The 27,107-nt window shown below is 50.7% G+C and overlaps 1 protein-coding gene across 2 annotated transcripts; it reads right to left on the bottom strand.

Moving 5' to 3' along the window:
• Positions 1 to 186: 186 nt before the first annotated feature.
• On the bottom strand, positions 187 to 17,497 carry TENT5C (terminal nucleotidyltransferase 5C). 2 transcript variants are annotated; one of them, XM_039841318.1, is made up of 3 exons: positions 17,350 to 17,439; positions 15,672 to 15,787; positions 187 to 2,143 (listed from the first exon to the last, which is right to left on the bottom strand). In XM_039841318.1, exon 3 carries the CDS (start codon positions 2,117 to 2,119, stop codon positions 944 to 946), a length of 1,176 nt encoding a protein of 391 aa, XP_039697252.1. In that variant the 5' UTR covers positions 2,120 to 2,143; positions 15,672 to 15,787; positions 17,350 to 17,439; the 3' UTR covers positions 187 to 943. The 2 variants fall into 2 exon arrangements, with proteins under 2 accessions (XP_039697252.1, XP_039697254.1); XM_039841320.1 differs by lacking the exon at positions 15,672 to 15,787 and having other exon boundaries at positions 17,350 to 17,497.
• Positions 17,498 to 27,107: the final 9,610 nt, after the last annotated feature.

Genomic DNA, 27,107 nt, shown 5'->3' with positions numbered 1-27,107 from the left:
CCCTCCCGTGTCACCTACTGCAGTGACTGCAGCAGACTCAGCACAATCCTCAGGAAGAGCGAAGCGGACGGGATGGACTGATGAGGATAAGGAAGTGTCGCTCAATGATAATCCCTTAGAGAAAAAAAACATTTGGACATTCACGCCTCCTATTTACAATCACCCGCCACCACCACCACGATTCTATTTGAACTTTATGTTCCACATTTTATTTTATTTTCAAGTTACATTTCAAGAAAAGGTCTTTTTTTTTTTTCTTCTCAGCAATCTCTCACACAATTCCTTGTGATAGCACAGCATCTAAACCATAAACCACTTGCAACCAGACCTCAATCCTCCAGCTATCGGCTTTGGTTTATTGATGAAAGAAATCCTCAGCTCTGCTGACAGGGAATAAACATCAGCGATGTCGTCCTTGGAACAAAAAGTAAGTCACGGGAGCACCCTCATGTTTACCATGCTCTGCCTGACTGAAATTGACACAAGGAAACACACTATCAGCACAACCTGCATGTAACTGAGACTCCCAGGTGAGGGCCAACGTAGCTACTCCAGGCTCAGGTGAGAAGACAAGGAGCCGACACGTCTGACACACTGCCCGAGCACCGCCGGCCCCCAATCTCGATTACCGCACAGAGCTCGAGTCCCCCTGTGCTGGTGTTCGGGACGCGACACGTTAGTGTCTGTCTTGGAAAGATGTGGATAGGTCATACTTCCCACGGCATTTTCCAAAGTGGCACTGGAATAACGGGGTCCCCTTAGGGTTGGCTCATGATATACTGTAGACCCATTCCAATGGGTATACAAAGAAAAAAAAAAAAAAAAGCAGAATCAGAGCTGAGTTCCCCTTTAAAAGCCAAACACCTACATCTAGAAGGAGGCTCCCCTACCTGAGAGCCCTTGCCCTACGGGGGTTCCCGCCGTGGAACCCTCAGGTTCGAGGTTAGTTACAGGGCAGCCAGGTAGGGTACGGCTGGCTGTAGGGAACCGGGGGCTGGGCGACGTAGTAGTTGTTGAAGTTGCCATCGCTGACGTAAGGCGCGGGCTGGTAGTAGCAGGTGACGTTGGTGGCGCTGGGGATGATGTTCTGCTCCGCCAGCACGCGCAAGGCCAGCAGGGAGATGAGGTTCAGCGTCTGCCGGCGTTCGTGCCCCATGAGGCACACGGTGCTCTCGTTGACCACCCTGCGGAGGATCATGAGGTAGTCGTACTTGCTCCTCTCTTCCTCCGCGAAGTGGTTCTGAAGGTAGGTCTCCAGCTTCCTCTGCTGCTCGAGGATGTCTGGGAAGTCGATGAAGAACCTGGAGCACATGTAGCGCTCGAGGGTTTTGATCTCTTCCTGGTCTGTGGGCCTGAAGTCCCGCACGAGGAGGTTGCTGTACTTGAGCAGCCCCCCGCCCCTGATCTCCTCGGGGTTCTTGGTGGCGATCAGTCTGTTCTGCAGGTGGTCGAAGGCTTCCTCGAAGTCCCCGTACACGCTCTCCCCGATCACCGTGGGGTGCAGGTGCTCGGAGAGGGGGCCGCTGGAGCAGTCGTAGAAGAAGAGCAGAGAATCCAGGATGATCTGAAAGGAGTCTACGCTGAACTCGAACTGACGCCGGATGGAGTCGACGAACTTCAGCTCCACGTTCCTCCCGTTCTTGTTGGACAGGGAGATGAGGCTCCAGCGGTCGGCATCCGTGCAAACCTTCACCAGCTTCTGCACGTAGGCCTCCTTCAGGGTCACGGGGCTGATTTTGAGCTTGTTCACGCCCTCCGGCAGGAAGTTCAGGAGGGAGCACAGAACCACATCTCTGACCAGCTGAAACTCCGCCTCCGTGGGGAGGGCCACGTGGAAGATCAGGTCCAGGTCTTTGCAACCCAGGCCGTTGTCTTTGACCAGGACGTGGCCAGCTGCAGAGCCATTCAGCCGGACGTCCTGAACCTTGATGCCCGCCTCCTCCAGCCGGCTGCGGACGGTCTGCACGATGTCCTTCAGAGTGATCTCCAGGGTTGGGAAGTTGCCTCGCCCGTGGACGGGCACGACCTCGGTCAGGACCTCGTGCAGCCGGCTGACCTGGTCCCAGTTGAGCACGCTGAAGGACACGCAGTCCCTGGTACTGCTGCTCTCCTCTGCCATCCTGGGCCGTCCTTGCCAGGGACACTGAAAGTGAGCGGGTGAGAAAGAGAGTTAGGACTCGCTTCTAATGGCGAAGCAGCTCGAGGGACTCGGAGAAGACGCTGATCTTTCTGCGGACGTTTTCCTGTAAGACAGCGGGAAATGACGCCACTGCTGGGTGTTGCCGAGAGGATTAAATGAGGTAAATACATAAAGAAGAGTGCCTGGACGAAGGAAGGACAAAACATACAAGATTACCCTCTATCGAATTTGACAACTTCTCAAGTTTGTTCTGTGTGGGTTGGTTTGCTTATGTCGTCTGCATGAGGGGGGTGTGGGGGGCAGTGTGATGGTTTGTACGGAGGGAAGGAGACGAACTTGTTACACCAAGTAACCTGCACGTAACATAATTCGGTGGGAGCCCTACAGGTTTTGCTGATTTTCCTTGTTTTCTATGAAAATTACCTCTCCGGCTTTGGGCTCCCTAACTGTTGCACCTTGAACTCAACGCCCACACCCAGAACCTACAGGATCCACAAGAAAAGACTCCCTTCGCACCACGCGTGGATGAATTCTCAACTCCCGGCTGCGACCGCCTCAAGAAGAGGAAGTCAGATGGGTCCTGCCAGAATCCAGCACATGGATGTCCCGTCAGCAAGAACCCCGTCCTTTTCCCTGTGGGGGGCGGGGAAGGGAGGGGGTTCTGTCCGACAACAAACACTTTTGTTAAGCAGGGTAAGATCGAGCAGCTGTTGGACCAAGTTCCTGGCTGACAGCGGGTGAGGCCAGCTCTGCGGTGGAGCGGCTGTGCCCAGCAAGGAGGCCCCACGGGATGCGAGACACTGCCTCAGGGGAGGGCAATCTTTCGACCATAGTTTGAAACATGACTTGAAGCTGCCTAAAGAGAAGGAAGCTGGCACTCGGTCCTGGGAGAAAAGCATCACTTCTCCCGCTTCACCTGCTATAGACACAAAGCTACCAAAGTAATCTTCAACCAAGTCATGCTTTTCAGAAAATGAAAACTAAAAGGTTCCTGGAAATCCTAATATATAAAAACAAATAGTGACACGTTAGCAAGCCAAGGGGCCTGTGGATCCACATGGGTCGAATATTAGCCAGCTGGACGTAGAGCCCAAACAACAGGTCAAGGTGCCGTCGTCGGGCAGCGCGGTGGGCAGACAGTTCCCCCATCCCCTCCCCGCTCTGACCTGATGGACACATGCAAAACTCAGCCCAGGGACCTCTGCAGCTCCATCCCTGGGAAGCCACTGCTTCTGAAAGCACATCCAGCGTGTGCCGTCCTGAGGTTCCAACTTGGCTTCCTAGCCCCGCCCTGGTGCCAGAGGACGGTCTGTGAGCGCTGGGCCACAAGGAAGGCGCGTGAGAACACGGTATATCGATACGAGGCTGTGTGTGGTAGAAAATGTAGTACAAAGGCAGGAGAAAGGAGTGTCCTTTGAGCGAGGTCAACAGGAAGGCCACAGAAGAGCTCACTTTTGGGGAGGGACATAAGCCGACTGAAAGGGAACACTAGCTCTTGGCTGGAAGACAGCATGTCACCAAGACCCGGCCAACTGACTATTCTGGCCATCGGGCACCTCCGCTGAAGCCAGTCACAGGCTCCCATCAGCATGGCATTTGCCAAGCTGGCAATGCAAAGGCCGGGTTCCAGGAAGACCGGACTGGGGATGCGTGTGCCTCTGCTCGCTACAGGAAAACACTTGCCAAGCGGAAGATAAAAGTCTCCCTCCGAGCCACTTTGGACAATGGTAAAAAGCCCTGAACTATCTAGATCATACTGCCCAAGCATCCTAAGTTCGGGATGCCAGACAAAGCTTGTCATGAAATACTCAATGTTTGCTGTGGCTGGCGGCTGGCTTCAAGTCAGACTGGGGACAGCAGAGTTTTCTTCTTAACAGGCTCTGTGGACACTTGGTTCTTTGTGCCCCTTTTATGACACGCCTGCAGTATGCTCGTGTCTGTTACACAAGGCACTGCACAATTAAGTTCAAATGATTACAGAAAGGCATGACTGTAGTTTTGTTTTGAGCCACTGTTAAACTATGATTTGGTAACAGATTTCGGTCAGGTATTTGATCCATAAACATACAACTTGCTTTAAGGTATTTGATCCATAAACATACAACTTGCTTTACCCTGTGCATCACCCGTTACTGTGTCTCCAAGGCTCACGTGTCCCATACAGGTATGAGAAGTCGCAGCAGATGCAGGGGGTGGGGTGGAATAGAAGGAACGATTAATTTTACGAATATCTCCAGGAAGAACCTCAGTAATGCTGCAGAGGAGAACAGCTACGGGAATGACTTTCGACTCACGCCTTTCTTTTTAAGGAACTATTAAAAAAAAAAAGTCATCCATAGGTAGAGTCTGGTCTACTCCCACCTCTGGGGCTTCGCGAGGCTAGAGGAGGGGCATCTATACCAGTGAGAATCTTGCGAAAGCTGTTACTCCTCCTCCTGGCGGAAAAGGCACAGATGCATGAAAATTTTCATATATTTCTAAATTCCTGAACTTGTACTAGATTCAAAATTAGAATCTGTTTTGGACTGAAAATATGTAAGGTTCACATGGGAAAAGGGGAAGGAACAGGCAGAAAAGTTATGAAAAATAAGAATGACGTCTATTACCCCACAAGAGGGATTATGAAGCCACAAGAATTGAAACAGTGTGGTATTGACACGAAAAGCAGACAAATCGATGGAACCGGATTTTTTAAATCTAGAAATAAAATCTAATACATAAGGTGATTAAGCATATGAGAAAGTAGACATTACAAAATTGCAGACAGAAAAAAATGGAGACATCTGGATAGTTATCTAAATTTTAAAAAAGTAAAGGTAGCTCCTTATCTTGTGCCAAACTAAGATCTAGACGGATGAATCAAAGACTTATGTATAAAAGATGAAACTCTAAGAGTACTAGAAAAAAACATGGAACTTATATACACTTACATAGAGTAAGTAGTCCTTTCTAAATCGTGTAAAACCTAAAAGTCAAAATTAAAATATCTACATGGTAAAAAAAAAAAACGCCATAAAGAAGTCAGAATCCCAAGGAAAATATTTGTAGCATTAGGCAAAGTCCTCACTTCCGTGGTGAATAATGAGCTCCTACAGACCAGAAATACTAGAATTCTAACAGAAGGGTCAAAGGCCACGAACAGAGTGACTCAGGTGCATAAAACACAGTCAACCTGATGCTAAGGGACAGGCAGATGAAAACTCCGACGTGTCCTTTTTACCTATCGAACTGGCAAAGTTGCCTTGCGTGCGCTGCCCGTGGGATCTCTCTGGAGAATAATGTGGCACTCTAATTCTCAGTGGACCTACCCTTGGACATAGCAATTTTACTTCTAGGAAGCCTACTTTGGACTTTATCCCATGGGTATGCTTTCGAGTGTGCACAAGGCTATTCATTGGAGAATTACTTATACAGCTGCAAGCAGTCATTAAGAGAAGGAGGTTAAGTGATTTGATACATGTAGACTGCAGTATACAAATGTATGCAGTTGTCCAAAAGGATGGTGGCAGCCCTATCTGTATGAACGTGAAATGCTCGTCAGGATTTATGAATAGAAAATCAAGTGCAAAACTGTGTGTAAAAGCACAAGTCTCTGCTTATACAATCAGAAGCATCTCTGGTGAGATACACGACAGTTCAGCCTACACCAACTATCACCTCTAGGCTGGGGGATAGAGGACAAAAAAATTTATTTTATCCTTTTTTTTGGTTAGAATCTGTGCATGTTGAAAGATCTTAAAATCTTATGAACCACGTTCTACAACTTTTCCCCTATGAGCCTTCTACTCATCTGCCACCTTATCTGATTCCTTCAGTTCCTTCCCGGCCCCTCCCGCCCGCCATACCCATATTCATGTGCCCAAATCAAATACACTTAAAAGCTCCCACCTCCAGACCTCAAATGCTGATCTCCAGAGTGGGCAAGGGAGGAGGGACTATTTTTCCTCCAGAATGACTTTTAGTCAAATTTCTACTAAGGCGTTCATTGTGCGTATACAACCCAAAACTTTCAAAATAATGGATGAGCCATCTCATCCAGTCCCAGTCTATGTCTGTTATCCAAAAACGTTTTCTCATAGTTTTACAAGAATTGCTCTTTCTCATTTCAGACATATCATCACTACCCTCACATAATCCTCTTGATCATTAGATACAGTCCCACGAACCTTAATAAACGCCATCTCCGCTTTTTCAGGAATGTAAGCTGCCTGCGGTTGCCTTCCACGTTACCCTCGCCCATCCGAACTTCAAAGAGCAAAAGTATATTTTCCAGTTACTTAGACAAACATTGGTATTATGAGAATAAATCCAAGTCATAGGCCCTTAATGCTTAGAGAACACACCAGAGCTTGGCGTATGGCTTTAATTTTAATTAACCACTTGAAATCGACATTGATATAATCCCCATAGAAAAGAATCACACGAAACACACATTCCCAGGCCACAAAAGGCTCTGGCTAAAGGCGAATTCTAGTTTAAAAAAAATTTTAACGAAATCATGACTAGAAAAAAAGTTGAAGCCTGATAAATTCAAAAAAAGTGTTTGATTTTCCTTTTACTGTCTCAGAAGGAGAGTCATTGTATTTTACACAGAAGAAATTGCGAAAGGTGGAAACCATGATTTCTCACTGATTTGACGATTCAGGCACCTTTTTACGAATGAGGATGACCAATGTCCTGCTCGGTTCACGCTAATCTTCCACAGTGCCTGACCCGTGATGAACGGTTATCTTAGGTACCCTCGAATTCCTTTACTCCTAGCATGTGGCTGTGCCAGGAGAGTAGAATACACGTCTGAAAAGAACACAAGTTTGCAGAGACAGCAACCAAAGTGGGGAGGAAGAGACGAGCTGGGCCAGACGATTAAGCCAAGCTCCCTGCGGACAGGTTGATGTCTAACTTACCTCTATTTCCCCACAGCCTGGGACAGGGCCCCTCGAGGCGGAATGATCTGCAAACTTATGTTTGAGCCTTTTCAGAGGGCAGGGGAAAAAAAGCTATTTCTAGTCTTGCTTCGTAGCTTATCCAGATGCCAGGAATAAGAGTGACAGAGGCCACGAAAGCGTGAGGGGATCCAGCTGGACGAGCGAGACGGACGAGTTGGAGATGAGAGTGCTGAGAGCATTTATAACACCTCCAGGTCTCAAGGTCAAGGGCTGAGGTCAAATCAACTCCGATTCCTACTTGTAGCTGGCATTAGATGGACACCGCCCAGAAGTCCCAGTATATGTGGAGATGGACGGTACGTATGAAGTCCAGGCCTGCGATATTTAACCTGAAAGCTCTAGAAGCTGTCATCCCACGGTTTCATGGGAATGCTCAGGCTTGCACTGTGCCTCTCATCTATGACAGCCCCCTCCACAAGGCCCAGAGACAACCGAGCAACACCCTCTGCCTCTGCCCCTGCTGCGTTTCAGCATTCCCTCGACGACGAAACTCTCTTTCTCTGTCACTGGATGATGCCTCAAAAGCCTGGATCTTCCTAGTAACAATCTCCAGCCAGCGTAAGAGACCAAACCTAGGGAGCGAGACTCAGGCAGATGTGCACGCCAAACAAGGACGCCTGCTGTCCCTGGCTCCTGGCCACGAGGGGACCCGCGCGCCCGAGGCTGGCCTCTTCCCCAAACTCCTCTCCTCCGCCAACAACACAGAACGCTTTAAGCAAAGAAGTTTCCTTGCACGTAAGAGCCTAGAGAATTTAAGCGGAAGCGAAAGTGGACGGCAATTCGCGTCATAAAACCCTATATCCCGCCCCTTCCCTTTGCTGAGTGCACGAGAACCGCAGCCCTGGGTCCGTTTCCCTTTCTCCAGAGAAAAACGAAGGTGTAGACGTGCGTGTAAAAGCAAACGAAAGAGCTCTCAGTGTGAGCCACTTCACATCAATTCTCATTTAAACCTCACAAGCACTCTGAGGAAGCGACAGCTGTCCCTTTCCCACAGATCAGGGAGAAAGGGTCAGGAAAGATTACGCGAACTGACCCCAGCTCCTGGATCCGGAGTCTGCGTTCTCAGTTCTGGGAATGGCGACAACTCCCACCAGGTCTCGCTGCTCCGAGTGATCGTTTCTAAAACAGAGATCTGCGTGGTCCTGTCCAACAAAGGCGACAGCGGCCTTCTGTTGACGATGAGACGGTGGCCCCTTACCTGCCCCCTGCCCCCTGCCCTCACCACAACGCCTGAGGAATCGATCACCCTCCACTGCAGACTCCTGCTGAGCAAAAAGGACAGGAGTCAGTGGTCACCTTTGAGGACACCAAGGTGGCTTCGCGGTGGCCTTCGGGCAGGCTCCAGAGGAGACAACGCGCCGGCCGCAGTGTGGGACACCGCATTTCTCGGTGGGGATGCACACTGGCTGTTTCATCATGTAAACATCTTACTCATCCTACCCACATCCTTTTCCCATGGAGCTGATTCTGCTGCTTCCTCAGATACTCAGGCAGGTGCCGATCCATGCAGAGCCCTCAGGGCTCTCTCTGTGGCCACAGCCGTGGTCAGGGGACAGCAAATGTGACTGGATGCTTAGCCAGGTACCCTAATCTGAGCCTCAGAAAGCTATCTGACAACATCCCCAACAGGCAGCGAGACAGAGCCATAAGGGTTGTATCTGGACAGACCTGCTGGACTCCTTCGGCATCCCTCCTAGGGAGATGCTGTGACCCCCTTTACAGATGAGGAAACGGGGGAACAAAGAGGATGTCCAAGGACATGCCCCTGGCGAGCGCCAGGAATGGGACGGAAGAGGCTCCAGGGAAGTGGCTACCTGGGGGCTGTGCCGGGCCGGGGACAGGGGTGTGAGGACGAGCTGGAGGAAGCAGCAGGCGTAAGAGGAAGGAAGGGAGGAAGGAATAAAGGTTTTTCTACAAGATGGTGGGAAAGAAGTTGGTGAGACACACTAAGGCTCCGGAGTGGGGAGAGGCCACATGGCAGGCGCCGAAAACGAGGCAGGAAGAAGCATCAGGAACTAAACCGTCTAACGACTGTCAGCACAGGGACGCCCCCCGCCAACGCCGCCAGGGATTTGGGGGCGCAGGCGGCCTGGCAGAGCCGGGAACTGAGTGTAATTAAGCACAGACACGCGGGCAGTAATACTGTTTGTTTTAAAGGAACAATGGCTGGGAGGCGAAGGCCTAAGGCCCTCTCCCCAGGGAGCTCCAAGACGCTGCAAGACAGCGGCCACCTGAGAGAAAGCGAGTCCAGAACGGGGAGAGGGAGAACCCGGGAGTGGAAGAAGCTGGCGCAGTCCGCTGGCTGGACAAGCCTAAGCGGGAAGAGTCATGGCACAAGAGGGAGATTTTAGGAATGGGCTGATCCTGGCCTGGGGAACTAAGGCACAAGGCTCTCTGTTCACGGAGTGAAGGAACAGCTGCCAGGATTCGCTCTGGTGGCTGGAAGATCAGGAGTGACCATCTGTTGATAACGCGACAGAACAGGACACTCCCTGCAGACGAGGGGGCAACTCTATCAGCTCCAGGAAACAGACAAGCCGACTGGAGCGGCAGAGAAGGCAGGTCCACTTGCGAGGAGCGGCCAGGACCCCACCGGCTGGCACGGGAAGGAGAGCTGGGACAGGGCCGAAAGTCGGAACAGCCTGGCACAGGCTGACCCACGCGTGCATGTTGGACCTGGGACTGAACACCTGCCACTTTTCCCACCTGTGTACAGTTTGACCCTTGAGATTCCTTCACCCTCGAGAAGAGAGCCAGGCGCTTTGAGTGACCGTGGCCTGGGGACATGCAGCAGCAGATAAGACGGCGGAAAGGTGGGTCTGGCCTTCTGAAGAGAGAGCCTCCCTCACTCCTTGAATTCCTGGAGGGGTGAAGGCCAGACGTTATCTAGGACCAGGAGACAGCTTGAGGAGGCCTTTTGTCCGCGAGCTGCCAGCCCCCTCACCAGGGCCCCAGGCCCACCACCAGAGAGGCGGCGGCATTCTGGAGCCTTCTCCACAGCCCCCAAACACACTGAGAAGTGACAGATAGCTGAGGCTCACACCTGTGTTTATTGTACACGGAATAAGAATTTAGATTAGTAGAGGACCCAGAGCCATAGAACCAGATAAAATAAGGCCTTGTTTGTTCAAAAAAAAAAAAAGACATGTATTGTGTTTACTTTTTCCAAGAAGTTGTGTTTACAGCTCCCCACTCAAACACCCACAAACACGTTCTACCTCAGTTCAAACAAATAACCGCCACATGCCACAAAGCTGGGCCCAGAGAAAACACTTCCAAGTCGGCGACACAGCGAACCTCGCAGATGGCCTTTTCTCACTCTCTGCTCTTGATCACATCCAGGTCGCAACCTTTTTTCTTAGGGTTCTCAGCCTTCTCCTGGTCACTTCACACCGATGTTTACCAGAGCCCCCGAAATTTGGTTAGGTTCCCACAGCAACCGCTGCCTGCGCTCAAGGAAGAGAAGGTCCTGGACAAAAGCAGAAACCGGGCCAGGCTTTTCGGGTCTGAGGGGCCCTCCCGAGCTCGCCCTCCCCACTGATGCTGACACAGTCCGCATGGTTATCACCGAACGGGCCCCGTCCACGGACACCCGCCCCAAGGAGACGCCAAACAGAAAGCTCTTCTGAGCTGTCTTTCAAAATAGGATGTTTCAGCAAGTGTGGCTGGAGAGATAATGCCGGGGCTACGAAACAGAATCAAAACACTGGCCCGCACGCTGTGAGGAGGACACCACAGAAGTTCAAGCGCTTAAAGGAATAGCCGAGATCGTTGCGAACATAAATATCAGCAAGGTCACGACACAGACACCATCAGATGTGAGCTAAGCAGAGAAGCCTTGGTTTTTTTTCCAAGGTGTCAGCAGTATTAAGTGCTAACTACACAACTTGAACTGGAAATAATCCTTGTTGCTACTGGGTGCCCCACTCCCTCCCACCAAATGCTTCTTTCTAAATCAGAGATGTTACTGGCCTGAACGCATTCAAAGATCCCCAGAGCCTGTCTGAGAGATTGGCCAGACTGAGAAAAACAAGACGATTCCTAGAAGGAGACCACTTACTGTAATGATCAGGGTCACAGACGACCCACAGGGTTTAAGGGCTGATGGCCAGGGTTTAAGGGCTGATTCCACAAGCTACTTTGCCATTGAACTCACCAGCTTAGAGCTCTGAACAGTTGTCCGCTGTCCAAATGAGGACCTCTGTCCACCACGGTCCTGTCTAGTCATTAGCGACACCTCTGAACCTTCTCAGGAAAGGCACGAGCAACTCCTACTTGCTCAGGTGCAGCACTTCTGACACTGTGGCCACATACGCACACCCTGCTCACGTGCGTCTACGCCTGAGCAGGCCTCCACGTCAGTCACGATGCTCGTCAGCCACACGGCTCACATCCTTCCCCGTGGAATTACCTTTGTGTAGCAGGTACCTGACCTCTGGGTCTGCGGCCCGAGGGAAACACCCCCAGGTTCAGCGGTCCCTCCGACATCATAGATGCTGCCAAGAACAGAAGCTTGGGCAGGCGGGCAGAGTGGAGGGGTGGGATTAAAGTGAAGGGGCGAAACTGTTGGATGGTACCTATTTCTGTACTCACTGAGCCTGAGGTGGCCAAGCCACCCTGTCTCTGGTGTTCTCACATGTGTAGAGCCATATAAGCCACAAATGTAGCTAAGATTACCATTAAGTCAGCGTTGACCAAGTCACATGTTGCTATCATTAGGCACCTACTACATTTTCAAATTTTAATTGTTGAGAATTATGGCTGGAGTCCTTGTCCTCTGCCAGACTTAACCTGCGGTGTTTTTTAAATTCCATCACCTTATGGTTATTCTCTAAGAAGCTACGGCAAAACAAACAAACAAAAAACACGCATGGGATGAGAAATCAAACATCCTGTGTTCTAGGGTCCGGTGTGACTCTGGGGGTGAAGGACTATCAGTAAGTCAGCCCCGATGGCAGAATTCCCTGTCGCTCTCTCACTTAGCTGAGTGCCTACTATGTTCCCAGGGCCGTTACAGAGGCTTACGATCCATCAGAAATCAAGAGACAAGGGTCCCTGCCCTCGTCGAGGGCACGTCCTAGCTCACACTTCCATAACTTGTGTTGCTAGCTCTTGCCTCACACACACGTACAATCAGAATTTTTCGAGAGTCGAACGCCTTTAGAGACGGTCGAGACCTGCGCCGCCCTCCCGCAGCCACAAGCCTCGCGGGGCTGCTGGGCACTGCAAATGGGACAAGTCCAAACTGAGATGCCCTGTGAACGTAAAATACACACTGGACTTCGAGTCCTCGGTGCAAGAACGAAAGGAAAGTATCTCATTCCTATTTTTATATTGATTACAAATTGAAATGCTATTTGATAGGATGGATTAAATAAAACTATTAAAATTATTTTCACCTGCTTATTTTTACTTTCTACGACGGCTACCAGGAACGTCACTGTGGCTCTCATATTTTTATCGGACAGCGCTGGTCTACTGTCCTTATTACCATGAAGAAACCGAAACCTCAAGAGGCAAAGGTGCTGCCAGGACCAGACCCCAGGTGTCCTCACAGCAGGGAGGAGGCGGGAACAGACCGCGAAGGGCCTGGGCACGGGAGGCGGCAGCCGCACAGCCCCAGACCCGCACCTGGACACGCGGCAGGTGCTGTCAGTGTCCCCCTCATCTCTGCCTCGGGATCAGTGCCCTTCCCACTCACTTCTCACGGCCACTCTCCATGAATGGCAGAGTGGCCGACGCAGTGCAGATCAGCTGGCTGCGGTGGTTCTAACGGCACCTCTTCACTATGGCGAGCACAGGTCAGGGACAGACAAACAGGATGTGTTCTGGGGTCAGGGGCAGCCAGCCAGGAGAGGTGGAGGACCGCCCCCTCTCCCGCCAGCCTAAGGGCTAAGCACTGTCAGAGCAGCTTATGGTGACCCGAGGGAGTGGGACAGTTAAAGACTCATGGAAAATTTTCTTCTCGAAAGCTGTTCACACAGAGCTAACGTGGAGACAGATATGGGACTTTCTGTGCTCATCCAATCGAAGATAAAATTTGAAAGAACTAGAAAATAGGCACAAGGCAGAATTGTAAAGCAGCGCTGGAGAGGGGAGGCATGGGCTAAGGAGACCCTCAGGGGAGGTGAGACAAAAGCCTCTGAGAGGGGTGCAGAGGCGAATTAAAGGGTGGTGAGGAAGGAGTTCAAACATCTGAGAACGTGTCCCTTGAGGCAAGGTAGGGCCTTGGGAAGACTCCTTCGCAGGAGGTCAAGAATAAACAGAAAGTCAGAAGGCACAGGTCCTGACAAGACGCTCCCTCGGCTTCTGGAGGGCCAGGCAGCTCCCTTAAGTTAGGGTGGTGTGTTCCAGGCAGGGGAGGAGCCGGACGCTCTCACCCAGCTGCTGTCTGCAGGGCGCTAAACCAGGTCAGTGATGGCAGTGGAAAACAAAAAACTGAAAAGACTGAGAATCAGCAGAACTGGCAACCGAGTGGGTGTGCGGGGAGAAAGGCTGCGCGAGCGTGTGTGGGGGGCTGGGGCCGGTGGGCAGCACCGGCTGGACCGGAAGTGCTTGAAGGGAGCCGGTCAACAGCTTCAGGGGTTTCAGCTGTTGACCAATTAGTCATCACTGCCCCTCAGCTCCAAACCTACAGCCCTGAGGCCTCCACTTAGAGAAAGGCCCAGAAACCACCCTGTACTTCGGGCTAGGAGATTTTGATGTAAAATGTTCCAGCACCCTGGCCCACCGGGACGACACCTACTCAAAGAAGGCCTCCGTCTTTGAGACGATGACAGTCGAATGCCAGCGGGGTGCTGTGTCCAATTCCCAGGAGTACCTCCCACGTGGCAGGCCCTGCTCTCGGTGCTCAGCAGTAAGCACAGACCCACCTTCCAGGGGCTCACGAGCAGGCGGCCAGGACAAACGAGAGAAAATTGAGTGCCTGGAGGACACTGTGAAGCTGACCTGGCTCCCCCGGCAGCCAGAGCACCTCCTCAGGCCTTTTCACATACCATTCCCTTGGCCTCCTCAGCACCTGGCACAGACCAAGGCCTAGGAAGCACTTAACTCCTTACTGACTCAGTCACTGCTATCTAGGAAGTAAACAGTTTAAGCGGTTTAGTGACGAAGACCCCAGGAGGCTTCGAGACTAAACACATCCCACACGATTGCTGCTTAACACCAACAATTATTTGTTTATATTAGTTTTCTTCTCTCGTTTCAAGAAGCTCTGTAGTCGGTTCTAGAGCAAGCTATAGGGGCCAGCTGTATAAAATCTATTCATTCTAAACAATTCATAAAGCTCTTTTTACACAGTTGGGTTACACAAAGATCCTTCCTCTAAACCATTTAAACTGCAAATATAAGCTTCCTTATAATGCATGTACTGAAAAGACAAAAAAAAAAAAGCCCGAGACCAGGAGTCCTGGAAGCATCACAAGAGACCAGCATCTCTGCCGGGCTCCGGTGGTTTTAAACACGTGAACGTTTCTTGAAACGCAGAGGTGTCTGCTCCACTGAAACACAACTTATGCCAATTTAACGTCCTACAGTCAAAACACTGAGACAGCAGACACACTCCTGTATATTGCCTTGTTAACCTCAGTGACAACACAAAAAAAGCAATGAAGCTTATCTAACCAGAGTAACGTTTTATCTCAAATAACACCTAAGGCGCTGTATTGCTTCCCCCTTAGCCTAGCCCCCCGCCCCACGCACCTCTACAAAACAACAGATAAAGGCCAGAGTCCAAGAAATCCAGAGACAACACGAGTTTAACTTAACTTGCAAAACTAGTCTTGGCTTCCACAACTTATCTCGGTACCACAAAAATGGTTTACCACATCCATTCAGGGCTCTTGGATTGTCATTTTTTAGTGACGACACAGCACATCAAAGATGAAGACAAGGTGCTACCTACTCGGGCAGTTAAAAAAAAAAATAACCATGTCATTTTCTAAATTTGTATCCAACGTGTCCGGTTACGGCACTGAGAACAAGGCCGCCGCAGTCCACGCGAAGTTCTCTTTATTGCCAGGCAGGTCCTTGGACGGCCACCAGTACGAGGACTTCTGTTCTCTGGGGCACAGTCTGCACCGGCCTTGGACACTGGGGATGTAGGCTAAGTGGGGCGCTATCGGAAGATGTGGGGTGAGCTTCTGCGACTCGGGATGGGATCTGGGTGAGCTCCTTGTGTGCACTGGCAGTAGAGCAGAGAAAATAAACAGGGGGAGACACCGGAACTTGGCTAAATCTAAATCGCACCCACTCTGACAAACGGGCTCAGAGCCAAATCCTTCCCTTCGGAGTTACCCAGCTGAAGCCATGGATACAAGGTAGCTGTTGCAGAAGAAACGCAACATAAAGTGTGTTGGTATTAGCTATATGAACACACACTGACACACTGACGTTCTCTATGAAATAAGGGACCTTTTGGGTAACAATTGTTTTGGGTAACAATTTAGAATCCTGGCAGAGAAAAAATAGCTTTTGGATGTTTTGGGACTTTCCCCACCACTATCTGGACAATTACATACAACATACCCAAACCTTTCTAAAAACTCCTTATTGAGAATAAGGGTGCGCTAAAGATATGGGTATACCTTAAGACATAAGGTTTCAGTTATCTCAAGTAAAAGCTTGACTCCAGAGATATTAAGTTTTCCATCTTCACCAGCAATGGCAAAGGACAGATGCTGGTCCAGCTCAGACGGCCTCCCTGAAAGCCAAGAGAAAAGTCAGCATTCTCCAGTCCCCACCCCACTCTTCAACTGCATGGTCGAGTGTGCAGGTCTCACCCCCTCAGTAATACCTCTGGGGATTTAAGACTCGGCACAATTCCTGGTAAGTGCTCCTACCGCCCTCATCTTGCTTCCTGGCCAAGTCACACAACGTTGAAAGGTTAGTGTAGCCAACAATGGCCACTCTCATCCCCACCCCGGAGAGCAGCTGGGCCGCCAGGAGTCTACTTCAGGAGGATTGATGGATCTTAACTTCATTTCCTGGGGAGGTCAGAGATCCTACCCCACCTATCAAATACTCTGAAAACCAACTGTCACAATACAAAGAATTAGTCTTCATAGTAATAGGTGCACTTGAAGCACTCAATTGTTTGCATGTTGTAACTCCATTAAAAAAAATAATAACTAAGTAAAAAGGAAGTTAAAAAGGCAGTAGGTCCCAGGAAGGGGACTGAGCTGACCCCTTCCGCGGGGTCCAGCCCTAACAGCCGGTTCTAGTGAGGATGGGTCAACTCGTGTTCTCCGGAGAAACCGGCCAGGCGTTTTCCCCCGAAGTCCCCCCTTGCCTCAAGGAAGCGCACTTCTGCTTTGTCGCCCGCCGGCGCTCCGGGTTTAGGTGCACAGCCTACCCACAGGTCCCGGTCAGGCTCGTCGCCCGCCTCCGACTCCCCTCCCACCGTCGCGATCCGTACTGCGACACGGCCCGGGGCAGCGGCGCCTCTGCGCCACCCGCGGCACCGCTAGCCGAGTCAACTGCCTGTCATGGCTTTTAGTCGACACGGTAAGCAAGTTTCATTTCTGAAAGGGGAGGGACCAGGTCGCGGACTCCGTATTCCCGAGAAGTTTGCAAGAGAAGCGCAGCTCGCAAGCCACTCGCTTGGACCACTGTGCTGCTCACGCTGTCCACAGTTTGGGGTGAGTCCAAGAAAAGTTAGGGATCTCCCGCCCTCTCCTCAAAACCCCGGCCCCGGGCACCCTCCCGCGAGGCGCCCTGCGCTCCCCGGCCGGACGCCCGCCCCCGACCGCCGCGCCTCCGACTGCGCGCCCCGAAACCGCCGCACTGGAATCCGGGGTGGGCGTGCCGGTGGGGGCGCCCGTGCCGGTGGGGGCGCCGGTGCGGCCCGACAGGCTTCCCGCCAGGACGGGGCGGCGGGGGCCGGCGGACCCGGGGCCGGGGCCGGAGCCGAAGGCCCGCGTCGCGCACTCCTCGGCCGGCGCGCAGCCGGGGGCGACGCGCGGAGCAGGAACTCGCTCAAGTTGGCCAAGCCCCGGCCGAAGTCTCTGGAAAGTTGCAGCTCCCTCTCGGAGCGGCTCGCCGGGCCCACGGGGGCGCGGGGGCCACCGTCGTCGCGGGAGCAGCGGGGGAAGGGAGTACCGGGTCCCGGCACCTGTCCGCACCTCCGCTCCCGGCCCCTCGCCCCACCCGGCTCGGCCAGGGCTGGAGCGCAGCTCGGCGGGGGCAGCTCCCCCAGGGCGGAGCGCGGGGCCCTCCGGGGCCGCCGCATCCTCGCACCTTTGGAGGAGGGGGCCCTGGACTCACCTGGGCGGCGGAAGAGGAGGCTACTGAGGCAGGTGCTCGGCGTGGGCAGCCCCCAGCAGGAGCGGCGCGGTCACTGCAGCCCCCGGGCAGCGGCACGGAGTCAGCCGTCCTGCCGCCGCCCCCTCCGCTCTTATGCTGCCCGGCCCCGCCCCGCCGCCACCTCCCGGGCCCCCGCCCCTGAGCCTGCCTCCCGCGGGAGGGCGCCGCGGGGCGGGGCCGGCGCCCGCGGGATCCCTCCGCCGGGGCGCGCGCGGCGGGGGCCGGGCGCGCGGTGCCCTCTGATTGGCTGCTCGGGTGAATGGTTGCCAAGAGACGAGTAAACCTGCGGCGGCGGGCGGGGGCGGGGTGCCGGGGAGGCCGCACAGCGCAGGCGCAATAGAGAGGGGCTGCGCGGGGCCGGGGGTGGGGGGTGGCCCTCAACTTTGGAGTTTGTCGGCCTCTCTTACTCCCTGCTTCCCCCGATGATCACGTAACTTTTCCTCCTGGCTTTTCCCATCTCTCAGGCCTGTTTTGCTTCTGCTTCTCTGGGAAGTTTTGCGTTAGTTCTCTCTTTCCTGGAGCGGGGAGTGACACCCCCCCTCACCCCGCGCCGCCGTCTACCTCCGGCTTGTGTTTTGAAGTCGGGGGAAGAAAAAAAAGTATGGTTTCTGAGCCGGGACAACCTTCCCTATTCTCCAAGCAAATTGGCTGGAGGTCACTGGGGAAAGGGCCGGCCGACACAGTTGGTTCTGCGGCCGCCGTTAACCACCTGTGTGCAGTTAGTGGGACTAAGGGCCTTGAGGAATCCGTCGCCAATCCTGGCCACCGCGACAACTTGAGCCGTACTTGGAATGTCACAGGGCTCAGTGGTGTGTGATATAACATTCAGGCGGGACCTGGACACCACCCGTTTCTTCCATAGCAAGTGACTTAGAATCCAGGTTCTAAATTCAGATAACCTGGGTTGGGATCTGCATTCACCACCCAACTATCCGCAGGGCCTTGGACAAGTAACTTAACCAACGTTCCATAAATCTCCCATCTCCTCACCTGTATGGTGGGACTAAAAATGGAACCGCTTTGTAGAGTTATGTAAGTATTAAATAAGAAAACGGAAAGCTATTAGCACCTAGTATAAGGTGTGTGGTAAATGTTATCAAACAGCGACTGTTGTTATTCATAAACATTTATTGAGCTTGTACTGCTTCTCTACTGGGTGGCAGGGAACAGGATTACTTCCCAGATGCAGAATTTCCCTACCCCAGCCCTCCCATTCTTGCCTGAAGTAAGTATGGTTCTCAGTGTCTGCCAAGATGCAAAGAGTACTCAAATATATGCCTGCCCCGGGGAGGGGAAGTCTGCTGGGACATAATGAGATAGGAGAGCTGTGTAAGTGCCTGCAGGGAAAGCCAAGTAACTTTATTTATAGTTGGACATAAAATCAGGATACACTTTTCTTTTTAAAAAACTTTTGTTTTTTGAGGTATAAATTCAGTATAATACACAAAGCTTATGTGTATGGAATGAATTTCTACATAAGTGCTCACGCATGTAACTGTCACCCAGATCAAGTCACAGAACATCTCCAGCTTCCTCATGTCCCTTCCCAGTCAGTGGCCCACAAGGGTAACCACTGTTCTGACTTCTATCACCCTAGATTAGTTTACCAATGTTTGAACTTGATACGGATGAATTACGTAGTGTGTGCACTTTTGTGTCTGGCTTCTTTCCCTCAGTAGCATGTCTGTGAAATTCGACCGTGTTGCATAGAACAATGGTTCTTTCTTTCCTGATGCTGTGAATTATTTTATTATATAAATAGTCAATAATTTATGTACTCATTCTATTGGTGGATGTTTGGGTTGCATTAAATTTTTGCTTGTCACAAGTGAAGCTGCTTACAAATAATCTTTCCCAGTTTTATGGAAGTGTACTTGAAAAATAAAAATTGTATATATTTGAAGTGTACTATGTGGTGTTTTGATATACATACACCAAGTGAAATGATCACCACAACTAAGCTAATTAACATGTTCCTCACCTTGCTCGGTGTGTGTGGGATGGGAGGGCGCAGTGAGAATGCATAAGATCAACTCCCTTAGCCAATTTCAAATATATAACCCAGTGCTACCAGCTCTGGTTGTCATGCTCTACATTAGAGCCCCAGAACTTATCCTGCATAACTGACCCTTTGTACCCTCTGAGCTACAAACATTCTTATATGCGTCTTTTGGTGGACATAGCATTCATTTACTTTGGGTTAATATCCAGGATGGGGATTGTGGGATCATAGAGTATACACATATCAAGCTTTAAATAGACTGCCAAACAGTTTTCCAAAGTGGTACAGTGACTTATGTTCCAGCCAGCCATGGGAGATCCCTGGTTGCTCCACATCTTCACCTGTATCCGTGTCGGTCTTTTTACTTAAACAAAAAAAAGAGGTGTGTGTATTTCATTGTGATTTAAATGTATATTTCTCTGATAATCAATAATGTTGAGAAACTTTTTATATGCTTATTGGCCATTTGATACCCTTTGAGTGAAGTGTCTGTCGAAGTCTTTTGACTATTTGTAGGCAGTTATCTGTCTTCCTGCCCTATAATAGTTCTTTACAGATTCTGATTATGAGACCCTTGTCCAACATGAGCGGTGCAGATGTGTCTTCTCCCCGTCAGCGTCTTTCTTTTCATTCTCTTAATGTTATCTTTTGATGAACAGAAATTCTTAATTTTAAAGAGGCCTAATTTATTAATCTTATTTTTATGACTAGTGCTTTTTATATCCTGTTTAAGAAATCTCTGCCCAGCCTAAGGAAGGCCACAGAGGTCATCTCCTTTGTTTTCTTCTAGATACTTGATTGTTTTAGCATTTACATTTAGGTCTATGATTCATCTCAAATTAATTTTTTGTGCAGTTTCGGATCAAAATTTGTTTTTCCAATTAGCTCAGCACGCCATTGGCAAGTAATTTCGTGAATGAATGAATGAATGAATGAATACTTGTTGAATAAAAAATTCAGTTAAGAAAGTGATTGGTTACTTAAAGTCCACCAGATTGTCCATAAAAATCCAGGACACGTGATCACATTAAAATAAATGCAAATTATAGTATATTGGCCCTTGGACCATTTCTACTTCTTCAGTACCTCATGGATATCATTAGTGCAAGCAGACTCAGGGTAGAACACAGGTCAGAAATTCTTACCTAGAATTTGATCTAGCATGGTTTGGTTCTGCCCTCTCTCAGGTAAAATTTTGTTCAGCTTCCTGACCATTAGGCAATTTTGTAATAGGGAGGAGGGGAAAGCCGAGACCCAGAAAAGAAATTCATTATTCATATATTACACATATACTTTGGGGCCCCTTTTTATTTCTGGGGCACAACTTGACTTTTCTAGAACTTTGTTTCCATTTCGTTTCGTTTTGTTTTAAAAAAAAAAAAAAAACAGTGTGTTCTTTCTACCTCATAAAGCCGTGGCACCCTAGAACTAAAGGGAGTCTCAGGAAGTCGCCAGGTACTGCCTACTGGACATGGAACCACATATTGAAGTTGTCCTTCCAAGATTATCAGAGCCTCCTCCTTGCCAAATTCCGGCCTCTGCTGGAGCACATCCAATCAAAATGGTTTGAAGCCCTTTGCATTCTAAGTGACTCACTGATCTGCACCTAGGAGAGCTGAGGAGAAGGAAGCAGAGGAAGGAAACGGTCTTTAAAGTGCAGGTGTGCCTCGCGGGTGGTCATGACCCTCAACAAGTTTCATGTCTCAATAGAATTTCATTTTAAATACTTAGGGAAGCAAAGACATTCTATCATTCATCCTTTTTGTAAGGCAAGAAAAAAATCTTTCATTTAATGCCCACTTATCCTAATTTATCAGTTTCTTAAGTCTGGAGTTTTTTGTATTACTTTATCTCAAGGCGGATCATCAGGGTAAGCATTTATTTAAAATGCCCTGCTCTAAATACCTTATCTTTCTGGAAATGATTTTTAAGCAAAGTTGTTTATCGCCGTATATTGACATATAGAGAAATACACGGAATAGAAGAGGACAGCTTAATAAATTTTCACAAACTGAACAAACCTGTGTCACCAGCACCCAGACTGAGAAACAGAGAAGTGCTATAGCACCTGGGGGCTTATTCCAAAGCCACCACAGTGGCACCGACTACATCCTAGTGAGGCTCTGGCAGGGCCAAGGTGTGCTCTGGCTTTTCACGTCCCACCTCAAACTCTCGCCAGTAAAATCCCCATCTTTTCTCAGGCTTCTTCAAGCCATTATTATTTGGGGGGTGGCGGAGGGGGTGTCCCAGAAGGAGAACTAGGTTTGGAGTAAAAAAATGTGTAAGTTTTATTTGGAGCAAAGCACAGGAGGGCTGAACCAAGGACCGGTCGGATCCGATGGGCGAGGAGCGGGCATGGCTCTGGCTGCTGGCTCGAGCACAGCATTGCACTGGGGGCACTGGAGCACTAGCACAGAAGGCAGGCAGCAAGAGGGGGGCCCTGCCAGAGAAAAGAGGATGGGTGCCAAAGCCGAGGGACTTCCTCCCTCTGAGCGACGTCTCTAGCCACCCTTCCTGCCCCACCTTCCTAACGGTGTCCCTGGAGGAAGGGTGTAGGGTCGAGTCAGGTGGCTTGTGTCCCTGTCTTATGGGTTCTCCTCCCTGAGTCTCAGCTCCCTAATCCAAAACTGGGAGTGAACGTTAGCCTGGCTGCTTCGTGGAGGTGTGTGCCGATCAGACGAGGAAGCGAGTGTGTGTGTCAGCAGAGGCCCAGTTCGCGGGATTTCTGTCTTTGCCAACCCCGGGCCCTTTCCCACGTCACTGAAAGGACAGCCTGGCAAGCAGGTCAGACGGGAGCAGAGGGTGCGTGAACGCTCCGCGCTGCGCTGCTGTAACGACCTTCACTTCTGGGGCCCCGGCTCTCTTATCTGAGGATTAACGTTTTCGAATCTCCCTTCGGGGAAAAGGGATTCTGTGAAAGGGTAAATTGTTAACTGATCATCTCATATCTCATGACCAACCCCTGGGTCCACTCTGAACCGGCCTTACATTTAGGCCCCGGACGTCTCTGTCACTAGCTGCCATAACGCCTCAAACTCCCAGCACTGGGAGGAGAGACTCTGCCATTCCTACGTAGCTTGCCAGAGGACAAGGGCGCCCACCTGCTGGGAACGGCTAACCCACCTACCAGGTATGCTTCTCGATGTTCAAACATGGATGTTCCAGTCCTCGCGTCAGTCTAGATCTTTTAGTTGCTGGTAATCAAAAATAACTCTGGATGATTTAAGCAAAATAGAATTCCTTTCAAAGATATTGAGGAGCCCACAGAATCAGCAGGATGGCTGGAGAGCTTGGCCAGCTGGCTCTGCTACAAGGAACAAGGCTTAAAAATCATACTGCAGGACTGGTCCAGGGACAATGTCATAAAGTCACCTTAGACGTAGGCAGTGCCTGTTGCTACCGCTGCCTCTGGAGACTAGATGTAATTGGCACCACCGCCATGGCTGCCACCCATTGATAAGCAGAGTCTTTGTGTTCCTGCTTCTTCCCCTCATCATTAGCTTCTGATTCAAAATCTGAGTGAGGACATCTGATCAACAGAACCCCGATTGTGTGCCCAAGCCCCGTTTGCAAGGAAGGCTCAGAAACAGATTACTTGATGTTTATTTTCAGCTTTAGCTCTGGGACGTGAGCTATACCTCTTAAGGCAGGGGATTCTCCAAACTGCGAAGCAGGTTCAGATGCAGGATGACCAGAATATGCACCTCTTCATTCCAGCCTTTGCGTTCATCTCTGGTGAGCATTGCTTGAATGAATCGGTATCTAGCTCTGGGTCACAGATGTGGACAAGTTACTGAAGCCTACAACCTGGAAGACCAAGAAATGGATTCTTGAGAAGCTTCGAGAATGGAGGCCATCCCGCTGATCCCACTCTGACAATACTCTCTACTCTTGGCCAGGTGACTCTTTTCCTCTTCAAAATTTTTAGAAGTGGATGTTTGATGGAAGAAAAAAAATGTGGGAGGCCTTGGATCGTGTGCCCACTCCCCCCACCCACCCATGTCTCAGGTTTCATTTCTAGCCCTGCATCGTATTAGCCACTGCTCTGAGCCTCAGTTTCTCCATCTGTTTAAAAAAAAATAAAAAGTAAAGGACCTGGCCTGGCCTAATTCTGGCAGCTACGGCTTCAGCAGCGACAGGAAGGAGGGAAAGGGGGCGTGGCTGTGGTGCCCAGCACATCATGGGGTTGGCTGCTTATAATGACAGTGTCCCAGAGCCGGTGCTTGTGTAACAGGCGGATATACCAAGAGGGGACAACTGTTTGCTCAGCAGCCGAGAAGTCTGTAATTAGACTGTCAGAATGTCAGCAAAAGTACGGGATCGATGTAATCAGAGAAGAAGTGGAAAAGAACACGGCATCGGTCAAAGCCGCCGGCGGGTCCCTGTGGTTTCCGGAGAACTTATCACCCAGGCCGGTTCCCTGTCCTGCTCGGGTTTCCTCCTGGTGATGCCCCGGGCGCTTCGGGCCTACCCTGCCGCCCTGCCCAGCCTCCAGCTCTCCTCCTCTCCCCCCTTCCTCTGCTCCACGAGTCTTAGGGATGAAAGTTCAAAGGGGGCAGGACTTGCACCCAAAGCTCGGTGGCCAAGACGCCTCTCCGTTGGGCGTGGAGGAGGGCCAGCTGCTGTAAAAACCAGATTCCTGGGCCCCGTCTTGGCCCATGGAGCAGACGCCCTGGAATCTCTTGTTAGTGCCCTCCGATGAGTCTGTGCGCGCTGGAGTGTGGAGACCACCCGGCCGAGCGCCCCCCTGTGCTGTCATCGACCTGCCTTGCTGCTGCTACTCCACACTTGGCGTGTAAAGCATCAGGACGGCAGCTGGACTCGGGCAGCCAAGGTTGAAGGGCACTTCCCAAGGCCAAGGAATAATAATGGGCCTCTTATTTTCCTTTTAATCACATTAAGAATTCCAAGCCGCAGACGCGTTTATCTCATTAATCCTCATGACATCTGATCCAGGGGGGAACGGCCAGTGTCTTTACTTTCCTTCGGCCAGAGTGGATCAGGGCCCAGATCTGCCCCCGAAGAATCTAGATCTGAGGCCCTCTAGAACCCACCCTCAACGCCAGCCCGATCCTCCTAACAGAAACTACTGGATTTCGCAAGCCCGTGAGCCTTTATTTCCAACACAATTTCATAATAGAAATCATACCTGTTGCGTGGCATAAAAATCAGGAGATGCGGAGAAGCAGAAAGAAGAAATAAATCATTACTAATCCCACCGCAACAGTTCTGTTAATACAGTGGTGTTTATGCGTTCACGCCAGTCAGTGTGCGTGTGTGCACATACACACTCACACACACATGTTCTGTTTCTGCTTCAGAGTCCCAGAGAAAACTATGGCACACACGAACAGGATGACTGATGAAGGGAGTGTTTACCTAGTTGTGGGCAAAGTTAAAGGAAGCCTGAATAAGGGACGGGGTAGCCCCAAGGGACTGCGGACAAGCAGGAAGTCTTCTCCACCCTAGGTCTGAAGGCAGGAGAAGAGGGAGGCCACCTGACAGGAGCTGTAGCCTCTGGGTGAGCCATGAGCTCCCAGCAGGGAGGGAGCCGGATGAGAAACACCTGACTGCTTGTCCAGTGCCCCCGATCCCCCACCTGTGCCTCCCTGTGCCCAGCTCCACCGGAAGGCAGGTGGGGCAGCCCCTGGAGGTCAGCCTCCCGAGACAGAGCTGGGGAAGAGAGGCGGTTAGACAGGTCGAGAGAGGGTCTGGATGGGCAAATGGAGAGGGCCCAGCGCACTTTCTTCCTTATGAGCATTTATCAGCACAATGACTGGATTTAAATTTTTAGAATTCTGGACCTAGAACATGGAGTATTCTGTCTTAAGTTAATTCCCTCCTTGACTGCAGCACAGGAACCAAGTTTTTTGTGGTGTTGCCTTCAACATGGTGAGTTCGGACCCCTAGATGCTACCTCTGACCATGCTTATTTGCTCACTCGAGGCAGAGTCAGCTGTTGAGCTACTCAGTCAACGTGGCCTCCTCCATGATGTAGGACACGGTGCTGGGTACCAAGGAGAAGGCAGAGCAGAGTGGCCCCCAGGAGCTCACAGCCTCACAAGGGGCTCAGGGCACAACATCAGTGTCCCTAACCCAGGCAGAGGGACAAGCCAGTGAGGAAGGCACAATACTCTGCATGAACAACGGTGATTTATTAACAAAAGCTAATATTTTGGGCCAGTAGTGATTGATAGTGATTAATAATAGGTAATGTTTACTATATCTCGGTGCTGTTCCAAGAACTTGATATTTATGTGACTAATCCAACAGCCCCATGAGACAAGGCATTATTATTATCATCTGCTTTTTGTAGCTAAAGAAGCAGGCATGGAAAGGCTAAACAATGCAGCCAGAATTTGAACTCAGATAGTCTGATTCCAAAATCTACTTTCTCGAATCCGTGTTCTACTACCGCGAGTCTCGGGTGAGAACTGTTTTGATAAGAACACTAAATCATGATGGCATTCTGAATTCTCATCCTCCCACGCAGCGATGTTTCCAGAGGCTCTGACATGTGACGACATCACTCCGAGGCTAATGGAACGGGCACTGTGTGTCCCTGTGTTTTAAATCTTTCTCAGTTTGAATTTCTAATACAGCAAATCCCCACAAAAATGACTCACATAAACCAAAGCTCTTCGGTGTCCTCAAACAGGTCCTGGGGAGTCTTGTAGAGGGGTCTTGAGACCAAAAAGTTTGAGAACCACAGCATTACTCTTTTCCTGTGGGGGTTCAAAGGAAGGGACCCCACCTGCTTATGGCGTCGAATTTATTATCAGTAGTTTCCTTGCTTAAATCATAGGACAGTGTAAGGCGGATTCTACACTAGAAAATTATAGAGCACGAAGGAGCCCAGAGAGGTTATCCGGCCCATTCTCCTGGCTCCAGGAGAGCCGTGGGCTCCCCTGCCACTGGCTGCCTCATGGGCCTGTTGATGGCCAGGGCGGCTCTGCTGGCCTTGTCCAGGACCCCTGGACCACGTCCATGTCAGGTCAAGGTTTGAAATTCTCCAGGGGGAATTGAGAGTATCTATTTTTAAAGACAACATTAGTAGTATCTGTCATCTCATTTGTGAAAAAGAATAGACGTTTAAGGCTTTGTGATTTTCAGAAGCAGAGCATCATCTTAACTATCTGTCAAGATTTATAAAACATGACTGCAATGTGCCCTAGCCTTTTCAGTCTGTGAAATGGGGAGTAAGTAATAGTAATTGCTTTTTAATGAATGGGTATTGGGAACTGTAGCAAATGAGCTTTCGCCAATCATGGAGAAAGACTGGGACCTAATACTAGGGAGGATATAAAGTAATTTATATTCTTTACTTAAAAGTGAAAAGATAGGAAAATGTAGGTAGTGGCAATTATGGGCTGGTGCCCAGCATGCATTTCTCCTTCCCGGACTGGGGGAGAGAAGGGCCTCCCAGTGTCCTGCTGCCTGGCCTCTGCCTGTGCCCTGGGGTCGTTCAGGGATGAGCAGTTCCCTCATGTCCCCATGTTCGGTGGCTGGAGCAAGGGAAAGAGTGAATGCTCATCTCTGGGCAGGATGACGTGCCGATGTGAGCCCTGGAAAGGTTGCTGTCATTTAGCTGCCACGGGAGAAGCCACTGGGATGACGCCCACACAGCAGCAAGGGCAGAGCCGAAGACTCAAGGACAACCAAGCCAGAGGGCCACAGTGCCACCGGCTCCTCTCTCCCGGGAGCCCACGACTCCCTG

Source organism: Pteropus medius, unplaced genomic scaffold (assembly GCF_902729225.1).
Source record: "Pteropus medius unplaced genomic scaffold, Ma_sr-lr_union100, whole genome shotgun sequence".
NCBI lineage: Eukaryota > Metazoa > Chordata > Mammalia > Chiroptera > Pteropodidae > Pteropus > Pteropus medius.
The sequence above is the reverse complement of the archived record's forward strand: the minus strand, read 5'-3'. Positions and strand labels throughout refer to the sequence as shown.